This window comes from Schistocerca serialis, chromosome 11 (genome assembly GCF_023864345.2).
Source record: "Schistocerca serialis cubense isolate TAMUIC-IGC-003099 chromosome 11, iqSchSeri2.2, whole genome shotgun sequence".
NCBI lineage: Eukaryota > Metazoa > Arthropoda > Insecta > Orthoptera > Acrididae > Schistocerca > Schistocerca serialis.
In genome coordinates, this window is record NC_064648.1 from 165,281,902 (window position 1) to 165,299,708 (window position 17,807).

Genomic DNA, 17,807 nt, shown 5'->3' on the forward strand with positions numbered 1-17,807 from the left:
ATAACAAAGTTTCAAAGGAGATACTCACCAGTTTTGCTGAGGTTCTGGTCATTATGAAGAAATTCCCAATTATAATCCAAGACAAGGCGATTCCTGTGGTTTATGGCTCTTGTGATCTGCTGTACAGCGTGCAGTAACTTGGAGAGGGTCGCACTCCTCAGCCGATCCTTTTGCAGTGTCTCCAGGTTCCATTCCATGTTATCCAACCTTAAACAATAAAATGCGGTCACCTGATGTAACAAGTGACATTTTGATACTAGACTGTCTTTTCGTGAACAGAGCAATGAAACCAAACTCAGGCAGCCACTTCTCAAGTTTTTAGGTCGCCCTTCGACACTGACATCCAGGCTATTAGGTGTGAATCAAGATATTAGACTGAGTTATTCCAGCGTGAATTGTGAATGGTATGCGAGTCTGTTGACACGTTTTGGTAAAGTGAGCGGTCTTTGTTGAAGAATAGTTTTGCACAAATTCATCCAATACTATGATAGGACAAGTACAAACTCTAGTACAGATAGATAATTACTAACGTACTCCTTATAGAACATACAAACGTATACATTATGTTGATTGGTGAATGTTCAAATTTCATAATCATACCATAGCACTCGGTGTCACTTGACACAAGTCTTTCAGGCTAAGTTTCGAAACATGGCGTCGACAGTTCTCTACAAGTATCTGTTCCTCCACAGCACAGCCACATGCACCACTTTCACTATAAAGCCACCACTTCATCAAGAGGTGGCCATATCTGCCTTGCGACATTCGGGTGCAGATGAGTCATGAGCATTCACCACAACGAAGATCAGACTCTGCACGCTTCACCGTTGGATTCTGAATAAGATGCGCCTTTTGGGTGGAAGTTCATTCCCACATTCTTTCTACATCTCGGTGACATCGAAGATAAATACGAAAATAAACACAAAGTGGCCTGTGTGACTTTCTTCAGGTGTGCAATCAGTGAATTTATGGAATACGGTATTTAGAACTGAGTTCATACGGTGCTTCAGAATTTGCACATCGGTCGCTTTAGATCTCAGGTGAGCAGGAGCAGTGTTGGATAGGACAGGCAACCATTGAGTGGCACTTGATCTGGCAGTGTCATTAACGGTTCTCAAGGCCTCGTTGCGCATAATCGCCACTACATTTTCATGCTGTGGCATTGCGTAGCATATCTGCATTTAATCCCCAGTCATTTCCAGAAAATTGGTGCAATTGATTTACTGTTGAGCCAAACTTTGTCAGATCCATTGAGTGCAGCACAAATGACAGAGACAGATAAGGGAGACGCCTACAGTAGATGTTTAGACAAGCAGTTATTTCATTTGGGTTTGGCCACAGTCAGCGCACTGGTCAACCAAAGCACTATGACCACCAAATTACTATCGATACGAAACAGTCCAGACTGTAGCAGCGTTACCTGGCAAGGGACGTGTGCTAGTCACACACACACACACACACCATGCGGTATCAGTGGGCGAGCTGTCTGTGTGTAGAATGGGAAGGCACGCAGCCCATCTGAGTTCCTCCAAGGGCGGATTGTGATGGCCCAGAGGCTCGGCACGAGAATTTCAGAAACTGCACGACTCGACGGATGTTCCGGGAGTGCTGTGGGAGTGTCTTCAATTCGAGGCGAAACTAAGGTGAAACCACATCCTGACATCGAGGGGCCACAACCCTGCAACACCACCACCTGATCAAACCAGAGTATCTCCCTACAGATTATCTTACAACCCTCAATTAAATGGAAAATATAAAATTAAAAAAACTGAAAATCGAACGAGATATGAATAATGAAACACACGTCCTCGCCACACCAACAAATGAAGGAACATAGGGCTGCTGGCCTGGATGATATCTGCAGTGTACGAATAAAGCATTTTGGTAGTACAGCCTTACAATGTAATGTAAAGTTAATGAATAGCTGTATCAGTAAGTAGCATGCGCATTCCGAAACTGTAGAGGAAAGCCAGAGTGGTAGCCCAGCTGAAACAAGGGAAAGATCCTACAGATCCTCAAACTTCTCGCCTTTGTCACATTTGTGTCATCTCTATGGGGCCATTGAAAGAATACTTTTTGAAAGACTTTTTGTAGCATTAGAGACCAAATTCATACCAGAACCAGTAGGATTTATGCTTGGTGGTTGCGGTAAAATACTCAGTCTCATTCAACATATAGAGGACGGCCTCTAACAGAAACAGATAATGGGACTCGCTTTTACAGATCTCTCTGCTGGCTATGATACTGTCAGTCACCAACGGCTGCTCGATAAATTTTATGACAAGGACTTTGAATGACAAAATTAGCGGAACGTCTATTTCAAAATAGACTTTTTACGTGACGCTACAAACAGGAAATAGGCACAGGAGAAGGCGAAAAAATGACACTCACACAAAATTGGCTCAAATGGCTCTAACCTAAGGACATCACACACATCCATGCCCGAGGCAGGATTCGAACCTGCGACCGTAGTAGTCGCCCGGTTCCAAACTGTAGCGCCAAGAACGGCTCGGCCATATTGGCCGATCTACCTACACACACACACACACACACACACACACACACACATATATATATATATATATATATATATATATATATATATATATATCGACGATATTCCCATGGGTTCACAAGGAAAATCGTTTGTGGTGTGAATTGGTTGGTTGGTTGTTTCGGGGAGGAGACCAGACAGCGAGGTCATCGGTCTCATCGGATTAGGGAAGGACGGGGAAGGAAGTCGGCCGTGCCCTTTGAAAGGAACCATCCCGGCATTTGCCTGGAGCGATTTAGGGAAATCACGGAAAACCTAAATCAGGATGGCCGGACGCGGGATTGAACCGTCGTCCTCCCGAATGCGAGTCCAGTGTCTAACCACTGCGCCACCCCGATCGGTGTGGTGTGAATTCTCAAAGACATACTATGGAGAACACTTCCGCACATCAAATCCCAGTAGAACTCTGATGTGTGTCTTTCACTTTAGAAATAAAGACGCACATACACAATTTAAAGTGGCGAGGCTGGGTCAAGAACTAAACCAGATGAACCGCTGAAATATTTGGGTATCCGACTTGACAACAATGTGACATTTTGGACGTTAAGGGAAATGTGTGTGCGAATAATAACATCATCCAAAAATTCAGCGGCACGAAATGGGGAGTTCATCCTCAAATTCTGAGAACATCGGCTCTCGTCCTATATTTCTCTGCAGCTGAGAATGCGACAAATGCCTGGTACCACTCTGCAGTTGCCACATATGCCGACGTAGCAGACAATGAGAAAGAGCGCGTAGTGTCTGGCTCCTAAAATCAATGCTAGTTAGGCAAATTTACCCAACCTTCGACATAGCTCGACCCATAAACAGAAGGTAAGTTGCAGTCCGATTATCACCGGCACGATTTATACGGTTACGAAATACAGCACAGGCTACTGATATCCCAGTGAAGTTTAATGCGAAGGACTAATTCTGTAAACGAGCCTCCTGAAATAGGATAAAAAATGTATTGCAAAACTGTACTGATCAGATGCTAATGAAGCCTGAAGAACCACTGGCTGCTGCGAATCATCTGTTGTTTCCGACATGGCAGGTGCTTCATCACTTAAGAACGACCATCACACACTGCAATACCAATCTGAGAAAATGGAGGTGTAACAAGAACAACTCCTGTGAATGTGCTGCAATACAAGACTTAACGATATGTCCAAAAACAGGCAAAACCATCACAGTGGCATACTTTATGGTGGCAAATGACAAAGCCATCCATTGTCTCAGTACTGGAAATTCATTTATCAGCCAGGACATTATGACAACCTACCTTATAGCCTGTACGTTCACGTTTGGCATGGATAATAGTGGAGCCTTATCATGGTATGGAAGCAGTGAGTCCTTTCTAGGCCGCTGGAGGGAGCTGGAACTACATCTACACACACAAATCCCCTAATTCCCGTAAATTCCGGGGAGGAGGGCCATGAGCTGCGACGCCACGTTGAAGCACATCCCAGATGTGTTCGATCAGGTTCAGATCTGGTGAGTTGGAGGGCCAGCAAACCAATTGGGGCTTGTCACTGTGTTCCTTGAACCATTCCATCACTCTCCTTGCCACGTCACATGGTGCATTATCTAGCCGAAAAAAAAAGTTGTCAGAAAACATGATCGTCAAGCAGGGGTGTATGTGGTCTGCAAACCAGTGTACTATTCTTGGCCATCATGGTGCCTTACACGAGCTCCATTGGACCCACGGATGTCCACGTGAGTGTTCCCTGGAACATAATGCAGCCACCATCAGTCTGTCTCCACCCCACATTACACGTGTCACGGAACTGTTCCCCTGGAAGACGACGGATTGGGGCCCTTGCAGCTGAATGATGAAGAAGGTATCGAGATTCATCAGATCATGCCACAACATACCAATGCGCCAAGTACGGGAGTCGATGATAGTGTGCCCATTTCAGTCGCAGTTGCTGACGTCGTTAGCATTTGCAGAGACACAGGCTGTCAGCTGTGGAGGCCTGTCACTAGGAGTGTTTGGTGCACTGTGTGTCTAGACACACTTGAACTCTGGCCAGCATTAAAGTTGGATGTTAGTTCCCCCACTGTCCGCTGCCTGTCCTGGTTTACCATTCTGCACAGCTTTCGACGTACAACATCAGTAATGATGGGTGGCCACCCAACCCCACGACGTGTGGACGTGCTTTCACCAGGGTGTCGCCACATGTTGAACACACTCACCACTGCAGTCCTAGAACACCTGACAAGTGGTGCAGTTTCCGTGCTGGACCTCCGGCCCATCACACTCTGTCCTCGGTCACACTCAGGTATATCACGTGCCTTCCACATTATAAACATGCACAGAATACTCACTGATACTAGAGATGCACTGTGCATGTGTCGACTGGCATTTATTCCTCACAGGGTGACAGTTCCATCGCCTGGGTGGGTCTATATCACTGGTAGGTCGGTGGTCATAATGTTCTGGCTAATCGGGTCTCTGGTACTGTTACCAATCAGCACACATAAGGTAAGTAAGTACTGACATAAAGCCTGAGGTTATTATACATTATGCTGCCAGGTCGTTAATACCAAACATGAACAACAAGGGCCCTAACACGCCTCTGTGGGACACATTGCTAGTGACTCTTGGCATGCTGTCTGCAAAGTGGTCGATTCATCGCTGCCCAGGCCTACCACACTTTTCCATGGAGGCACTCCTGAGACCATCGAATGAGTATGCAGAGATTTCTCGTGATGGTAGACTCACACTTTCACCAGGTCTAAAGCATGCTCAACCTGGTTCATGTAACAGCTGAAATGGTAGTTTTATGCCTGTGTGGATCAATGTTTTAAGGATGTGGTACACGTCCTTGTTTTACAGCTTGAAGACAACAAACATAATTCTTACGATTCTTTTGGACAGACATTTAGATATCTGCACATCTATTTTGACAAGAAGGGGCAGTTAGTGAGGCGGGGCCTCATAGCAGAAACCATATGGACATTTGCCTGAAGTGATTTAGGGAAAACAGAATACTGAAGTTAGAATATCTGGCTGGTGAATAGAGCAGACTGGTGGTGCACTGTCCGTTCATCTCTTAGCAACAGACCTGCATACTCTACGTACACAATATCAAGTGCAATCAACAGTATGACGAAGATGTTAGGTTTTAATTTCATGTACCATAACTTCCCATCGGCTTGCCGGAAAATACTGAGCTAACATCGCTCCACAATGAGTGACATATTGGGCTCAGAGGTATGTCAGTACTTTCCAGTACAGAACTTTGAGATGAAGTTTTCCATAAAAACAAAATGAAGATCGAAAATGTGCTATGACATAACTGTGGTGTGTTATTATTATTTACTTGTGTTACATTGTTAGGAAACCTCTGTGTTATCAAGTAATCCTTCACTGTATAGAACTTACTGCTTAACAGGTGGTTATTAACTGCATCTGTAAATATTTTCGTTTATAGTCACTTTTGTCTTCTTAAGCAATCTATTGGACATTTTTATTCCTCGGTACATACCCATGTTCATGAACACAGCAATTTCTGCTCTAATTAACTGACTGATAAATGTGCTGACTACTGTTCTTGCTTCATGTTAATGTTCTATTATTTTACTGGCATCAGCAGACAGAATTAGTGATTTTCACAGGTGATACATGCATTATTGTGAATGCTAGTAAAAAATCATCAGCAGAAAAAATAGTAAATTGTGCTTTTGTAAAAGTTAAGCCACTAATAGGCTACCTTTAAAATTTGAAAACACAGTCACACACACACACACACACACACACCAACTAGTTTTGTGCTGTCAAAAGCATCCTACCACTGATTAACCGAAAATACAGAACAGAAATAGTTAACAGTGTAGAAGTTTTAAGTTCTTAAGTGCCCATACTGATGAAAAGTTCAACTGGAAAACCCGTTGAGTAGACTTGCTAAAATGTTTAGCTTTGTTTACTGTTGCAAAGAGAATAATTTTCAACTCTGGGGATATAGAAGTCAGTATGTTGATATAATTTCCATATTTCCATTCATTGATGTCTTAATGGAAAATATTCTTGCCTAACTTCTCACAGAGGCAAAAAGTATTCATTTCCCCAAAGAAATTAATTACAATTATGTGAGTGGTCCTCACACATACGTCCAGCAAGTATCCCTCTAATAATCCGAGAATATTAATCAAAGCCTCGTAATTCATTTATGAACTTTAAAATTTGTTACAATCAGTGAATCCGAGTTTGAAAGTAACAGAGATATTCATAACACTAGAAGCATTTGCTTTGCCCTTCATGCAACCTTGGCACAGAAAAACTGAAATATACACCATCTGAAGAAAAATTTCAGATCATAGAAGAGTTTTTCAATGTAGATTCAAGATGTGCCTCCTTAACAATCCCTTTTATTCTATAGAGGAATTCTTCAAGTGCATAGCACGTAGTCATGTGAATAGTATATTTTGGTTTAAAAACTGTGTCTTATTTTTCTTCAAATGAGACAGTTCACATCAAAACGTTTATTTATTTATCTATCGTGACTATGATGTGTGGAACACGTCACTAAGTAACTTGATATGCTAGAGCCATTTCTTTTTCTAATATACCTTAATGACAATGTAACAGCTGCAGCAGATGACTCTGGAGACGTTTTTCTTGTGGAGGGGATAGACACTATGTTTACACATTCGAATTAGGAACTGAATTAATTATATTCTGGAGGAAGTAGCTTTTGGTTTATAGGGGACAGGCTGATAAAATTGAAGTAGGAACATGCACTTTCTTGTGAATGAACATGTCTTTTCTGGTGTTCAACTCCTACAATGGTGGTATACTGTATTCTTAAACGACAGGCACTTTTTTTGAGCCACCAGGTTTCTGACTAGTTTGATGCACCTCACCATGAATTCCTCTGCTGTGCTAATCTCTCCATTTCAGAGTAGCACTTCCGACATTTGTCTTCAATTATTTGCTGGATGTACTCCAATCTCTGCTTCTCTTTATAAATTCTACCGTCGAAGGCTCCCTCTAGTACCATATAAGCTATTCCCCAATATCTTAAAAGATGTCCTTGTCAGTGCTCGAATATATTCCTCACCTAACTGACTCACCAGAGAACCACCTCATTCCTTACCTCATCAGTCAACCTAATTTTCAGCAGTCTTCTGTAGCACCACATTTCAAATGCTTCGATACTCTTCTTTTCCGGTTTTCCGAAAGTCCATGTTTCACTTACCATACAATCCTATGCTCCAAACGTACATTTTCAGAAATTTCTTTCACAAATTAGGGCCTATGTCTGATACTGACACACTCCTCTTGGGAAGAAATGCTCTTTTCGCCAATGCTAGTATGCATTTTTTGTCCTTTTTTGCTCCGTCTGTCATGGGTTATTTTTCTGTCTAGGTAACAGAATTCCTTAATTTCATCTACTTCGTGACCGCCAATTTTGATGTTACGTTCGTCGCTCTTCTCATTTCTGCTACTTTCGTCTTTCTTCAATTTACTCTCAGTCCATATTCTGCGCTCATTAGACCATTCCACTCAGGAAATCCTGTAAGTCTCGATCACTTTCACTGAAGACAGAAAGGTCATCAGCAAATGTTATTTTTTATATCCTTTCACCTTTAATTTTAATTTCACTCTTTAATCTTTCTGTTATTTCCATCACTGCTTTTACGAAGAATAGATTGAGCAATAGGGGCGAAAGAGTACATCCCTGTCTTCCACTCTCATTGTTCCCTGTTGATCCTTGTACATGTCGTATACTACCCGCTCTTCACTATAGCTTACCCTTATTTTACTCAGAATTTCGGACATCTTACACCATTTGACCTCGTCGAACGCTTTTTCCAGGTCAACAACTCCAATGAAAGTGTCTTGACTTTTTCTTCCTTGCTTCCATTATCAACCACAACGTCAGAATTGCCTCTCTAGTGGTTTACCTTTCCTAAAGCCAAGGTGACAGTCATCTAATGGATCCTCCATTTTAATTTTGTTTCTTCTGAATATTATTCTTGTCAGAAATTTGGATTATCAGATGTTAAGATGATTGTACGATAATTCTCGCACTTGTCGGGTCTTGTAATCTTCAGAATTATGTTGATGATGCTTCTTCAAAAGTCAGATGGAACGTCCTCAAACTCATACATTCTACACACCAACGTGAATAATCGTTTACTTTCGACTTCCCCAATGATTTTAAAAATTTCTATGGAGTGTTATCTATCCCCTTTTGCTTTATTTGATCTTAAGTCTTCCAAAACTCTTTAAATTCCGGTAGTAATACTGGATCCCGTATCTCTTCTATACTGATTCCTGTTTCTTCTTTTTTAGGTTAGAGGGTCTTTTTTAGGTTAGAGGGTCTCAGGAAACCACAGAAAAGGAGTTTGTCGAAAAAGGGGCAGGTACAACACAGTAAGGCAATTGTGGCAACAGTTGGTATTGTAGTTGTAAATTGTCGTAGCTGTTTTGGAAAAGAACCAGAAAGCCCTAATAGAAAGCGTTGAAGCTGAAATAGTACGGAAATCTGGCTAAAGCCGAAAATAAGTTCAGCCGAAAACTTTTCAATCGACCATTCAAAAAGGATAGATTAAACACAGTTGGTAGTGTTTATCGCTGTCAGAAGTAGTTTGCCTTGTAGCGAAATTGAAGTAGATAGTTCCTGCGAAATAGTATGGGTAGAGGTTGTACTTGACAATCGGACTAAACTATTAATAGGATCGTTTTACCTACCCCCGACTCAGAAGATATAGTTGCTGAACAGTTCAAAGAAAACTTGAGTCTCATTTACAATAAGTACCCCACTCATAAAATTATACTCGGTGGTAACTTTAATCTAGCCTCGATATGCTGGAAAAATTATACGATTAAAGCCTGCTGCAGGCATAAAACGTCATCCGAAATTTTACTGAATGCTTTCACAGATAATTATTTTGAACAATTAGTTAATGAGCCCACTCGAAGAGTGAATTGTTTCGAAAGCATACTTGACCTGTTAGCAACAAATCCTGCACAAATAGTATCATGTCGAAACAGGGATTAGCGACCACAAGGTAGTTGCTGCTAGGCTGAATACCGTAACACCTACAACCATCAAAGAGAAACGCAAAGTATACCTATTTAAAAAAGCTGATAAAAAAGCTCTTAACGTCTTTTGAAGAGGCAGTCTCCAGTCGTCCCCATCTGATCATGTAAGCGTAGAAAAGATGTGGAATGATATCAAACATAGTATCGACGGTAACTGAGAGGTATATAACACATAAATTAATAAGTGATAGTATTGATCCCCCATGGTACACAAAACGGGTCAGATCGCTGTTGCAGAGGCAACGAAAAAAGCGTACCAAATTTAAAAGAACGCAAAATCCCCAAGACTGGTAAAGTTTTACAGAAGTTCGAAATATAGCGCGTACTTCAATGCGAGATGCTTTTAATAACTTCCACAACGGAACTCTGTCTCTGAATCTGGCAGAAAACCCGAAAGATTTTAGTCATACATAAAGCACACCAGTGGAAAGACGCAACCAGTACCTTCACTGCGCTATAAAAACGGTGTATACACTGATGACTGTGCCACTAAAGCAGAGTTTCCGAAACTCCTTCACCAAAGAGGACGAAGTAAATATTCCTGAATTCCAATCAAGAACAACTGCCGAGATGACAGACATAGAAGTAGATATCCTCGGTGTAACGAAGCAGCTTAACTCAGTTAAAAAAGGCAAGGCCTCCAGGCCAGATCGTATACCAGTCAGGTTCCTTTCAGAGTAAGCTGATACAATAGCCCCATATTTAGCTCATAGAAAGATCCGCACCTAAAGACTGGAAAATTGGTCAAGTAGCACCAATACCCAAAAAGGGAAATAGGAGTAATCAGCTCAATACAGGCCCTTATCACTAACGTCGTTTTGAAGTTGGATTTCGGAACATATACTGTATTAGAACATTACGAATTACCTCGAAGAAAACGATTTATTGACACACAGTCAGCACGGCTTCAGAAAATATCGTTCTTGTGAAACACAACTGGATTCGTGATTTCCTGTCAGAAAGGTCAGTTAGTAGTAACAGACGGAAAGTAATAGAGTAAAACAGAAGTAATATCTGGCGTTCCCCAAGTAAGTATTACAGGCCCTCTACTGTTCCTGATCTATATTAATGAGATAGGAGGCAATCTGAGTAGCCGCCTTAGTGTGTTTGCAGATGATGCTGTCATTTCCCGGCTTGTAAAGTCGTCAGATGGACAAAACGAACTGCAAAATTAAGTAGATATGATATCTGTGTGGTGCGAAAAGTGGCAGTTGACCCTGAATAAAGAAAAGTGTGGAGCTATTCACACGAGTAATAAAAGAAATCGGCTTAATTTCGATTACGCGATAAGTCACACAAATCTGAAGGCTGTAAATTCAACTAAATACTTAGGGATTACAATTGCAAAGAAGCTAAATTGGAACAATCACATAGATAATATTGTGGGTAGAGCAAACCAAAGACGGCGATTCATTGGCAGAACACTTAGAAGGTGCGACAGGTCTACTACAGAGACTGCTTACACGACGCTTGTCCGCCCTATTCTGGAATATTGCTGTGCGGTGTGGGATCAGCATCAGGTGGGACTGACGGATGACAGGGAAAAAGTACAAAGAAGGGCAGCTCGTTTTGTATTATCACGAAATAGGGGAGATAGTACCGCAGACATGATACATGAATTGGAGTGACAATCATTAAAACAAAGGCGTTCTTCGTTGGGACGGGATATTCTCCTGAAATTTCAATCAACAGTTCCCTCCGTCGATTGCGGAAACATTCTGTTGTCACCCACCTACATAGGGAGAAATGATCATCAGTATAAGGTAAGAGAAAACAGGGCTCGCACAGAAGAATTTAAGTGCTCATTTTTCTCGCGCACCGTTCGAGAATGGGACGGTAGAGAGGCAGCTTGAAGGTGGTTGACTGGACCCTCTGCCCGGCACGTTATTGTGAATAGCAGAGTAATCACGTAGATGTAGATCTACCTCTTCCGAGCTCAGTAATTTTACTGTTCAAGTATCAGAACCCGTCAGCTACTTCTAGTGACTCATTTCCTAATTTAATTACACCTTTACATTTCACAGTTCAGACTGATTTGTTCACTTAATAACCTAAGGACAGGTAACTTTGTTTTCTACGATTTAATATCGTTGAGATATAAGACCATTTGAAAGAAAAGAAAATGAATTAACTTAACGGTACTCCGTGTTTGACAGAACATGACAGGAAAATCGTACTGCAAACACTTTCTTGGTGTTTATTTAATCACAATCCGGCTCTCAGTTTGTAGGTCAGCGTCACGTCGACACTTGACCATGAGTTAAGGAGCTGAAAACCAGTTTGACATTAAGTGAATAACAGCTGCCGAACATCAGGAAGGTGTTCCCTTTATGATTTTAAAGCAAAGTTATGTCCGAATGAGGAACTAAGACTCGAGATTTATAAATATTCGGTGAAAAGTTGTCGTAGCCTCTCTCATATACGAATGTCACTAGCAGTAAGAATAAACTTACGCTAACAAACTCTGCGCTCTTGTCCTGGCGCCCCAGTGGGGACAGAGCGGTCGCCGCGTCATCTTCTGCCAGTGGCGCCGTGGGAGGGGCGTGGAGGAGTGTGCGACCGCCACAACGCTCTCCAGCACACTGTCGACATCCAGGACCTGGAGCCGGTCTTTCGGACGCAATCAGCTCGTGAAATGACATCACGAGGCTGAGGGCACCCCATTCCAGTCCTCCGAGGTAAAATACTTCGCAGTACTTGGAACCGAACACAGACCCCTTCTATACCAGGTCTACAAACTGAGCATTGATCTGCTTTGGTCTTTGTAGAAAGAAACTGACCTGTTGATAACTTTTCTGAGTGAAATTAAAAACAAAGTGGGCAATCACTTCTTGATTTCCAACACGATGCTCACTATTAGCCAAAATAGGTGTACTCAAAAATTTTGCAAGCCTCATACAATTTGCAAAACGTGACATAAACCCACCAGACAAAATGTTGTTTACCAGCTTAACTGAGCACACGTGTTGCTTTGGAATGCTACAGATATTGCAGGACTGGTACCATGCAGTCACGTGACCCCCGCCACTGACTTCAGCCACAACACTGGGGTGGTAATCGTGGTGTGCTCGTGCAGGTCGCTTGTGACAGATCAGTAAATTAAGGCGGGTCGACGTGTAGATCTTACGGAATGGCAGAAGTGATCTATCACTTTTGGACAAGCACATTAACAGACCATGAATGAAGTTACCCAGGGTACTGGTTTGTCAACGCTCATTGTGCATGTGTCTGGAGGGAACGATGTGCCAGCCATAGCGACAAAAGTCAGCGTAACAGTACTGTTCTTAAAGAGACTCTAACCGCCAGGACTGAGAACGACTGTCACTCTGAGTGAATGATGAGTCGTCTCACACCTTACACCAACTGCTGCTGTCAGTGAATGTCAGACAAGTGATGTGTCATCTTACTACACACGTTCTATTCACTGTGATTAAGTTTGCAAATTAAAATAATGGTTAAGAGTAGGAAGCAGAGGAAACCTACACTATATGATCAAAAGTATTCGGACACCTGGCTGAAAATGACTGACAAGTTCGTGGCGCCCTCCATCAGTAACGTTGGAATTCAACATGGTGTTGGTCCAACCTTTATGACAGCTTCCACTCTCGCAAGCATACGTTGAATCAGGTGCTGGAAGGTTTCTTTGGGAATGGCAGCCCATTCTTCACGGAGTGCTGCTCTCAGAGAGGTATCGATGTCGGTCGGTGAGGCCTGGGACGAAGTCGGCGTTCCAAAACATCCCAAAAGTTTTCTGTAGGATTCAGATCGGGACTCTGTGCAGACCAGTCCATTACAGGGATGTTAGTGTCGTTTAACCACTCCGCCACAGGCCGTGCATTATGAACAGATGCTCGATCGTGTTGAAAGATGCAGTAGCCATCACCGAATTGCTCTTCAACAGTGGGAAGCGAGAAGGTGCTTAAAACATCAATGTAGGCCTGTGTTATGATAGTGCCAAGCAAAACAACAAGCGGTCCATGAAAAACACGACCACACCATAACACCAACGCCTCCGAATTTTACTGTTGGCACTACACACGCTGGCAGATGACGTTCACTGGGCATTCGCCATCCCACACACTGCCATCGGATCGCCACATTGTGTACCGTGGTTTGTCTCTCTCATTGTTCAACTGTCCAATGTTTACGCTCCTTACACCAAGCGAGGCGTCGTTTGGTATTTACTGGTGTGATGTGTGGCTTATGAGCAGTCTCTCGACCATGAAATTCTCCTGCCAAACTGTCATAGTACTTGCAGTGGATCCTGATGCAGTTTGGAATTCCTGTGTGATGGTCTGGATAGATGTCTGCCTATTACACATTACGACCTTCTTCAACTGTCGGCAGTCTCTGTCAGTCAGAAGAAGAGGTCGGCCTGTACGCTTTTGTGCTGTACGTGTCCACTTCACTATCAAATTGTAAACAGTGGTCCTAGAGATGTTTAGGAGTGTGGAAATCTCGCGTGCAGACATATGACACAAGTGGCACCCAACGACCTGACCACGTTCCAAATCCCTGAGTTCCGCAGAGCGCTCCATTCTGCTCTCTCACGCTGTCTAATTACTACTGAGTTTGCTGATATGGAGTACCTGGCAGTAGGTGGCAGCATAATGCACCTAACATGAAAAACGTTTGTTTTTCGGGGTGTCCGGATACATTTGATCACATAGTGTATGTAGATGGATGTAAACTTTTATTAAAGAGAGGTTAGCGAAAACTACATCATGATCCAAACCTGGAATCACGAGGGATTTCAATTTTGTTTCTAACTGCTTAATTTTCGGAATACGACAGCTACAAGAATTCATTGAAGCGCAGGAGGAAGACAGTGCCCACAAAAATCCCAATCATGGCAGTAGTTTGGCATGTGGCATCAAGATATCTGGAAGGTTGGCCTAAGAATACTAGTGGAGGGAAAAAATACTGTGTAATTTGCAGAGACAGACACCCCCTGAGGTGCTAACAGGTGAAACAGTCACAGGCAGTGTAGAAGTGAAAGGAAAAATAGTCCCTCCCACGTTGTCAGCGTTGGGAGGTATAAAAAATTATTTAATGGATGGTCAGGAGAGTGTTTCAGTGGGGCCATCGATTTAGGCCATTATAGTATGAAAAGCATTGTTTGTCCTACAGTGGACTGTCTGATGTCACTGCAGCCAAAAAATGTGAGCAGAGAGGATGGCAACCAGTTCTTCAGTGAGAACGCGCCAGATATGACAAGAAACTGGACAGGCAACAACCTGGTGTTTCACCTCTATGGCATAATAAGCTTTTCTTGCTCATTCCCAGTTAACAACCTGTCATCAAATACAGTTTCATAGCAAGTGGTTCTGTTTGAGGTTGATGAAGTATATTTCGTTTTGTGACAATCTACGTAGACTTAAAAGATGCAAAGCTAACACAGTGAAATGCACCATCACCCCAACTCAAACTGGTAAATAGGACGATGTAGGGTGCCAAGTTGTCGACTGGGTGAATGTTGTGACTATATCATCGTGCGTGGCCTCTTGGTCATGATGACAGGCTTAAATCGGTTTGTGTCATGTTATTACTTACCAGCAGATCCAAAATCATGTGGACTTTGTGGACTTAAGTCCCATTCGGTGGACCACTGAGTGCAGAAGTATTGTTGCAGAGTATAACTGTAAACTCACCTACACACATATGACTACCACTGTGTCTGATGGGAGAAGCAATCCGTGAGTGCTGGTGGTAAGTAGGAGGGTGGGGAAGGAGGAAGGATAGCATGGAAGCGGTGGGGGAGGGTGCAGTGTTGCTTGTGGGAACACGCAGGAATACGATGGGGACATGACAAAAAACAAGCTGTCAGTCCGCATGACAAACTGTGACCAACAGGCAGCTGGACACCCAGTTGCTGATTACGCTGCCCAATACATTGGACCTCAGTTCAGTGACTGCTTCGCAGCCTGGGACATCTGGATCCTTACTAACAGCACCAGATTTTCCCTAACTGAGCTGGTGGGAACTCTTTGGCAATTATCTTACCTTCCCATAAGCCCCCTGGCCGAGCCTTTGCTATTCCTTTTGCTCCACACTCGCACCCCCTTGCTGCTCCCACTCCAGCTCTACACAGCCTTCTATTTCATCAATGCCTTCCCTTCACTACTCTTTTTCCTCTCATCTCCCTTTGCCATTCCCCTTCCCACCTGCTCAACTGGTAACTTTAAGGGAAGTTCAGCTCTGTATGAGAAACCTGAAGAGTCTTATGAACTCCAGCTGTCATTATCAAGTTCTCAGCCGGTGTCACAAGGTCTTACCTTGATGTCTCCTAGGTGACCAAAGTTTCGTCCCGTCTACTCACTAACTAATATTAGTCTCGGAAAATGGAGGTAGTAAAGATAGGTCAGAGAACAAATATGAGAACTGGAGAAGAGGATTACACGTACGACTATGGGTTGGTTCTTTCAGTGGCGTACGTACCCTTGTACGGAGCAAGAGCGAATGCAGTCGGCAGCGACGCCGCGGATGAGGCCCCTGGTGAGCTCCCTGGAGCTGTCCTCCGTGAGGTGGCGGACCTCCGCGAGGGCGCGGCCGCACTCCTCGTCCTCCTCGTGGCCTCTGCGCGGCACCAGCCGTGTGGCGGCCGGCACCGCGACGGACGGCGCCTCCAGGTTCTCGCACGTTTCGAACAGATAATAATTTCCTGCGAAACGATTTCCAGTACCCATTAGGCTGGCACACTGACTGATCACACAGGTTCTTCTTGACTACTACTGCCTAGACGGTCACTAGCAACCATTGAAATTGCAACACAAAAAAAATCGACTCCACCGAGACCGAAGGTTGCCAGGTTGAACTGATCGCTCTCATATATCTCCGGCACCTGGTGTCGTCGTACGCGGAGCCATTTGCTACACAGTAAATGGCTGGAAACTTTCACAACAATCGTTAAATTTCTGACATGTTAAGACTGGTCAGTGTTCTCTATCTTCGAGATCTGCGTCATTCTGTCTCCAGCAAAATATTAAGTTCCTGACAGATGAAAATCGTGTCCCGGACGAACTCGGGATCTTTGAATTCGCGGGCAAGTCCTCGATTCGTAGAGCACTTGCCCACGAAAGCCAAAGGTCCCGAGTTCGAGTCCCAGTCGGGCGCACCGATTTTATCTGCAGGGAAGTTTCAGGTCCAGAGTTCGAGTCTCAATCAGGCACACAGTTTTAATCTGCCAGGAAGTTTCATATCAGAGCACGCTCGACTGCAGAGTGAAAATCTCATTCTATGTTACCCATGCTGTCCCAACGTACATCGATACAGAGAGTGTTGGGCTGTTACCTCCAGCACGTTCTGCAGACCTCTCACCCATTGAAAGCACCTTGTCACGTGTTGCTAAGAAACGGGCACTTCAAAACTCACCAGCCATTGAGCTCTGGTACAGAGTTGAAGAGGGCTAGAATGTAACTATACATGTCATCTAAGCTTTAGTTCGACTCAACGTCCAGTCAGATGACAGCCACTGTTGATGGCACAACTGGAGGCTCTGCGTACTACAGCTTGTATAGTCATCAGTCAGCTAACAACGCAATCGTATAATCTGCCTGTATTCAGAATACACACAGAAAGTACAATTTAGTTATTTTCTGTACCTTCTGCTGTTACGATTCTAGTAACCAAATGTGGGCTTCTACATCCATAATTTAGCGACGACTTTGATGTACAGCAAACCAGCTACTTGGAATTTCCTGAAGGAATGATACTGCGAACCGGACTGGGACTCGAACTCGGAAACTTTCCATTTTGCTCTCCGGACTGAGCCACCCAAGCACGACTCACGACCCCTCCTCACAGCTTTACCTCCGCCAGTACTTCATAGAAGTTTTCCTGCTGCTAAACTTACGGGATTAGCACTCCTGCTTCATCCAGTTTTTCTGATTTTGCACATTTTCTGCAGTTTTTGAGGTGTGACATGAATTACTCGTCTTTTTTAAACAAAAATCTTGTTCAATACTGCAGCATTTTCAAGAACAGTCTCAAATGTCGTCATTCGTTAAAACTCTTCAGCGTCGACTCTAATGATACGTTCAGTACCATACCTTTCATCTCCGACGCATAACGCTTCAGCTTAGTGAAGCATTATACACTTAACCGCCAAAGAAACTGGTATAGGTATGCGTATTCAAATGCAGAGATATGTAAACAGGCAGAATACGGCGCTGTGGTCGGCAAGGCCTATGTAAGCAAAAAGTGTCTCGCGCAGTTGTTAGG

At 43.5% G+C, this 17,807-nt stretch overlaps 1 protein-coding gene across 1 annotated transcript in view; it reads right to left on the bottom strand.

Annotated features, from left to right (window-relative positions):
* Window positions 1-16,097, bottom strand: part of LOC126426845 (uncharacterized) — a 72,690-nt gene extending 56,593 nt beyond the window's left edge. The window contains exons 1-2 of the mRNA XM_050088863.1: window positions 16,026-16,097; window positions 29-207 (exon numbers count right to left, since the gene is read on the bottom strand). Of these exons, the coding sequence (XP_049944820.1) occupies window positions 29-197 (169 nt within the window). The 5' untranslated portion in view covers window positions 198-207; window positions 16,026-16,097. The remainder of the gene's footprint in view (window positions 1-28; window positions 208-16,025) is intronic.
* Window positions 16,098-17,807: the final 1,710 nt, after the last annotated feature.